The sequence below is a fragment of the Bison bison genome, unplaced genomic scaffold (assembly GCF_000754665.1).
Source record: "Bison bison bison isolate TAMUID 2011002044 unplaced genomic scaffold, Bison_UMD1.0 scf7180017864313, whole genome shotgun sequence".
Taxonomy (NCBI): Eukaryota; Metazoa; Chordata; class Mammalia; order Artiodactyla; family Bovidae; genus Bison; species Bison bison.
The window spans coordinates 2563345-2569348 of NW_011494885.1; the positions used below are offsets into that span (position 1 = coordinate 2563345).

Consider the following 6004-nt stretch of genomic DNA (forward strand, 5'->3'; position numbering starts at 1 on the left):
GGTGGAGGGGCTGGGGGCGGTGGAGACAAGGCCAGGCGGGGCAACTGGACGGTCTGCAGGGCTGGAGGGGGCGAGGACTCACGCTCCTTGGGTGGCTGGCAGCCCCCTTCCTGGGGATTGCAGGAGGCTCTGGCCCAAGGCTCTGGGCTGCTGGAGCCCCCTTTGCTGTGGGCTGGTGTGTCTGTGGAGAGAGAGATGTAGATAAGATGGGCGGGACCTGTAACGCTGTCATGATTTCCCCTTTCCACCTCCCACCCAGCCTGGCCCCAAAGTCAGCTTTTGAAAACCTAAGTTGGATCATGCCTTGGAGCAGAAGCCCCATGACCCAGGGGGGAGAAACAATATATTTAACAATAACCTGGTGGCCGATACCAGCCTTAATGACTCAACAGGAGACCTCCAAGACTCAGTTTCCATTAAGGCTGGCATCGGCCACCAGGTTATCGTTAAATACAGTGTTTCTCCCCCCTGGGTCATTCAGAGTAAGAACCAACATTCTAGAAGGCTCTGAGCTATCCAGACAGAACCATCTCTGGCCACATCCCTGGATCCTGGGGAGAAGGGAGTGGGTAGGAGGGCTTGGAAGAAAGGAGAGGTGGCTGGAGCAGGAGAGGGGGACTTCTGGAGGAATAGGGGGTCTCTCCAACCAGGATGGCAGGATGGCAGTCTTAACTCTGGCCTGTGCCAGGTCAGCTGCAAGCCTGCGGGGCTTCCTCCACCTCTTCCCACCTGGGATGTCATTCACGCTCGTGGACATAAGAGTCTGCATGCACAGGCTCCCAGATTTCCTGAACCTCTCTCTCCAGCTGTGTACTCGCATATCCCCTCCAATAATCTCATCCAATAATGTCTCCAACTCACTTGCCAGATCTGAGCTCCTGGTTCTCCCCTATACCTGCTCCTCCCTCATCCACCCCCATCTCAGATGATGGCAGCTCCATCCTTCTAGCTGCTTGGGACAAAGTCAAAAAGTCACTCTTTCTCTTTCCCAAGACACCACTCGTGTACAAATAACCATTTGTTCAACATCTGTCTAGCTCCATGATGCCCATCCTGGTCCAACTGCCATCATCTCCCGACCTGGGACTATTCACTGGGCTCCCAGCCCCACCTCCACCCCTGAAGAGTCTGTTCTCTACCAGAAGCCCTCAAGGGTCCAACTAAAATACAGGACAGTTATGCTACAGGAAAGTAGCTACTCACAAAGGACCTCATTATCATTCATTGACATGGAATGTCCAAAATGGACAATCTTATAGACACAGAAAGTGGATTAGTGGTTGCCCAGGGCTGGGCAGAGATGGAGGGACATAGCGGGGTTGATGGCTAAGAGGTATAGGGTTCCTTTTTGGAGTGATGAAAGTTTCTAAAATGGACTGTAGGGATGGTTGTGCAAGTCTGTGAATATACTAAAAGCCCCTGAATTGTACACTTATTAAATCAGTGGGTTTATGGTCTGAAAATTCTCCCTCAATAAAGGTACAAGTGAGATCTGTCTTTTGTCTGCTCAAAACCCTCCTGTGGCTATTTTTCACAGTAAAAGCAAAGTTCTTAGGTCCCCACAATCTGCCTCCGTTGCCTCCCTAACCTCACGTCTCACTCCTTCTCTCTCTCGTTCATTTGGTTCCAGCCACATTGACCTCCGTGTAGGTCCTCATACACTTTTTGTTTGTTTGTTTAAATTTTGGCCACACTGGGTGGCATGTGGGATCTTAGTATCCCAACTAGGGATCAAACCCGTGCTCCCTGCAGTGGAAGTGTGGAGTCCCAACTGCTGGACTGCCAGCTAAGTCCCAGATCCTTATACACTGTAGACCCACTCCTGCCCCAGGGCCTTTGCACTTGCTTCTCAGTCAGCCTAGAAAAGATCTTTCCCCAGTCACCTGCCAGGCTCCCTCCCTCACCTCCTTAGGCTTCTGCTCAAACTTGGTCTTCTTGGGAAGAACATCACAACCCTCTGTCTGAAGCAGCTCTGTCCTTTTCTCTCTCCTAACCCTCCCTGATTTGTTTTATAGCACTTATCTCCACCTGGCATGGGATCGCTCTGTGTTTGTGGTCTGTCTCCTCCTCCTTATGTCAGCTCCATCAGGCAGGGCTTTGTTTTGTTCACTGCTGTTTACCCAGCGCCTAGAACAATGTCCAGCACAAAATTTTGTCTTTAATGAGAAAAGTACCGGGGCTTCCTAGGAGTCAGTACTGACTGGGCACCAGGCCCCAAGTCCTGGTAGCAACCCTCCCACAGCTCCCAGCACCCAAGGGGGACAGTCCAAGACTTGCTCTAGGGCTATAAGGTCTCAGCTTTTGCCCCTTTCTATTCCTCTTCTTTGCCTCAACCCCAGTGTACATACTGTTCCCTCCACCAGGATCACCACCCCCTCCATCCTCTTAGGTCAGGCAGCCTGGACAGGTGGGAGAGGCTGGCAGAGCACCAATAACCAGAGCTAAAGGTGGTTGGACATCTTCCTGGCCAGCCCTGAGTAAAGTGGCTAAGTTCTCCTCTTATGTTATTTCACTGAGTCCTTCCAGCCAGTCACTGGGGTAGGTGCTATCATTATTAGCCCATTTTACAGATGAGCTGACTTGAGGCCCAGAGAGGTGTCACAGAGCTGGGAAAAGAGGGCTTTGAACCTAGGTAGGTTTCAGAGCCTATGCTTTTAACCATTCCTTGGGCCGGCGCTACGGGATCCATGATGGCAAGTCTTCTTCATAAAGCACATGGGAATTGCAGCCACTTGGAAATAATATATGACTTTTTTAGTCTAGTAAAGGAAGAGCTTCCTAGACTTTTCTAGTCTAGAAAGATCCCCTGGAGGAGGGCATGGCAACCCACTCACTATTCTTGGCTGGAGAAGCCCATGGACAGAGGAGCCTGGCAGGTTACAGTCCATAGGGTCACACAGAGTCAGACACGACTGAAGTGACTGAGCACAAGCACAAAAATAACAGAAAGGGGCCCAGCCTTCACGCTCACAGGGGTTATGGGAGGACCACTAGGAGAGTTAAAAATCAGAGTTATTTGCAACCTTTGGGCCTCAGTTTCCCCACCTGTAAATGGATGCCTGTGAACACAGGACCAAGTAATCCTATAACAGAACATCTCCCCAAGGGTGGTTACAGATGTTAAGTGAATCACCATGGGTACATGGCGTAGGCCAGTGCCTGGCACAGTTAAGGTCTCAATGTTGTTACTGTTACTGCTCTTCCATTCAAATATTAGGTCACAAGATAAATGATCCTTATCTGACCTTCCAGTGTCAGAAAAGATTCCTCAGGCTGCCCCAGGCCCTGCTCCTGTCCTTTAGTCAGAGCAGTTCCTCTTTTCAGAGTTTCACACAGTGGGTAATCTCTGTGTGAGATTCTAATCAAGGATACTTTAGGCACATACCTGCCTCAGGGCCTTTGCACCTGCTGTTCCCTCCAGCTGGAGTACTCTTCCTCCAGATAGCCACTTGGTCCAGTCTCTATTCAGGTCTCTGCTCAAATTTCACCTCCAGAGAAGCCCTTCCTGACTCCTGTCTACAGCAGCCACCCCCCTCCCATTACTCACTATCCTCCTAACATGCTTTGTTTTGCCTCTTTTACCACTTCTTCGTGTAATCTGAGGGTTTGCTTTGAGGGTTACTTGTCTGTGGTTTGTCTACCATAGCTAGAATGTCAGTTTCATACGGAAAGGAAAATTGTCTTTTTCTCCCTAGTGTTCGCAGCACCTACCATGGTGCCTGTTGAATGAATGAATGAATGGAGGGGTTGCACAGCTTTTGACGTAATAAGTTTGCCATCTTTGTGCTGGTTCAATGGGGCCATTTCACAGAAACACTGACGTTTGCTTCATACTGAGGACGAGGGTCCCAAGTGATGGTGTCTTTCTCCTGCTTAAGACACTGTCTGCCTCCCAGATGCCGTCAAGATAAAATCCAAAGTCCTGACCTTTATGTACAAACCATGTGTGATCCAGTTCCTGCACACTCATTAACTCTCAGTCAATATTAATTGTCATTTTGTGTGTTGTTGTTGTGGGCTTCCCAGGTGGCTCAGCAGTAAAGAATCTGCCTGCAATGCAGGAGCCATGGGTTTGATCCCTGGGTCAGGAAGATTCCCTGGAGAAGGAAATGGCAACCCACTCCAGTGTTCTTGCCTGGGAAATCTCATGGACAGAGGAGCCTGGCAGGCTATAGTCCATGGAGTTGCCAAAGAGTTGGACTTGAATTAGCAACAAACAAAAAAAAACAATATGCATAAACAACATGTGTGTGTGTGTATATATATATATATACACACACACGGTATATATTATATCAGGCCGTCTAGTCCAGTGCATAAGTTAAGTTCACGGACTTAACTTGAGTTGGACGCAACCTGTATTCAAGTTCTTACTGCTTACTTGCTGTGTGATCTTGGGTGAGTGAATGCACCTCTTGAAATTATAATACATGATCCTGAGATGCCTTGTTGGATCACACGTCCCCTCTTTCTCTAAACCCTTCAGTGGCTCCCCACAGTACTTAAGATAAAACTGAACTCCTTATTTCAGCTTAAAAAGAACTGCATGGTTTGACCTTTGCTGACCTCTCTGGCCTCATCTCAAAAATATGTTCTTTCTTCCTTCCTCTCCTCTCAGAAGGCAACATCTCTGTTTCCTAAAGTGGCCAAACTCTCTTGCCTCCAAACTATTGTACATGCTCTTCCTTCTTCTGGAACACTTTTCCAGCTCTTCTTCATTCTCACTCTGTATCGAAAGTCTGATGCCTCCTACTCCGGGAAGCCCTCCCTGACTGCCCAGGCTGGATCAGGTGCCCCCATTAGAACTCCCACCACCCAGCCCTGCCTGCTCTGAGTCATCACGGTCTATGCATGGATCTGTCTCCCCCACTGAACTGTGAGTCCAGAAGGGCAGACCCGAGGATGTCTCAGTCACACCTCTGTCCCCAACCCTTGGGGGCAGTTGCCTGGGGAATAGCTGTAGAAGAAATAATTATCCAGAGTCAAGGCTGCATGGGAAGTTTTGTACTCCACTCTCCTGGGTTCCTCTACTCTGGGCATGACCTTGGGAAAATTAGCAAACCTCCCTGAGTTTTTGATTTACAAAATGGTAAAACAGTTCCTACTTAACAGTGTTGGTAATTGTATCAGGAACTAACAAGGAGGCAATGTGCTAAGCAATTTACATATATTAGCCCATTTAATTTGCCCAGCAGCCCTGTGAGGTGGGGACAATCTTTTATTCCCATTTCACAGATGCAGAAACTGATGAGCAGTAACTTATCCCAAATGACACGGCTGAGTGGCGAAGTAGTAAGTGGAGCCCAAACTGTCTGCCTCCGGAGTCACTCCCTACACTACAATTATAGTGAAAATCGTGGGCGAGCTGATGATCCCAGCTGTGGATTTCTGGAGCCAGATCTCCTAGGTCTGGGTTCCATTCTTGTCTCTGACAGTCGCTACACCTTTCTGAACCTCAGTCTCTACAGGTGTAAAATGGGGATTATAGCAGCATGCCCTTTACATGGTTGTAGTGAGGATCTGAAGCGCCATAGAAAGGGCTCGGAACAGCGCCAGACACAAAGTAGAATTTGGTTGCTTTTGCTAAGGTGATGCTGAAGGAACTCACCCGCGCGTCGATCCTCCCTGCGATCCTCAGACAGCACATAGCGTTGGGCGCAGGCACTCGGGGCTGGCGGCTGTGAGGAGGCAGCCGCGGGGGGCTGTTCGGCCCCCGCACTAGCTCCTGATCCCGCCACACCCGGTCCCAGGATGGCAAAAATGGTCTCCTCCTCAGCGGAGAAAGCGTCCTCGGCGGCAGGCCCGGCGCCCTGCGTGGAGTGCGGCACGCGGGCCAGCTTCTCTTTGGTGCGGCGCTTGAAGTCGTTCCAGCGCTTCTGCACCTCCTGGCCCGTGCGCTTCCAGCTGGTGATGCCGTTGATCTTGGCGGCGATGCCGTCCCACACTCGCCGCCGCTCGGCCACGCTCACCCGACGGCTCTGAGCGCCGTAGAGCTGCGGGTAGT

The 6004-nt window shown here is 50.2% G+C and overlaps 1 protein-coding gene across 1 annotated transcript in view; it reads right to left on the reverse strand.

Annotated features, from left to right (window-relative positions):
• Window positions 1-6004, reverse strand: part of IRF2BP1 (interferon regulatory factor 2 binding protein 1) — a 15784-nt gene that overhangs the window by 8056 nt on the left and 1724 nt on the right. The window contains 2 exon segments of the mRNA XM_010852706.1: window positions 51-181; window positions 5609-5993. Of these exon segments, the coding sequence (XP_010851008.1) occupies window positions 51-181; window positions 5609-5993 (516 nt within the window).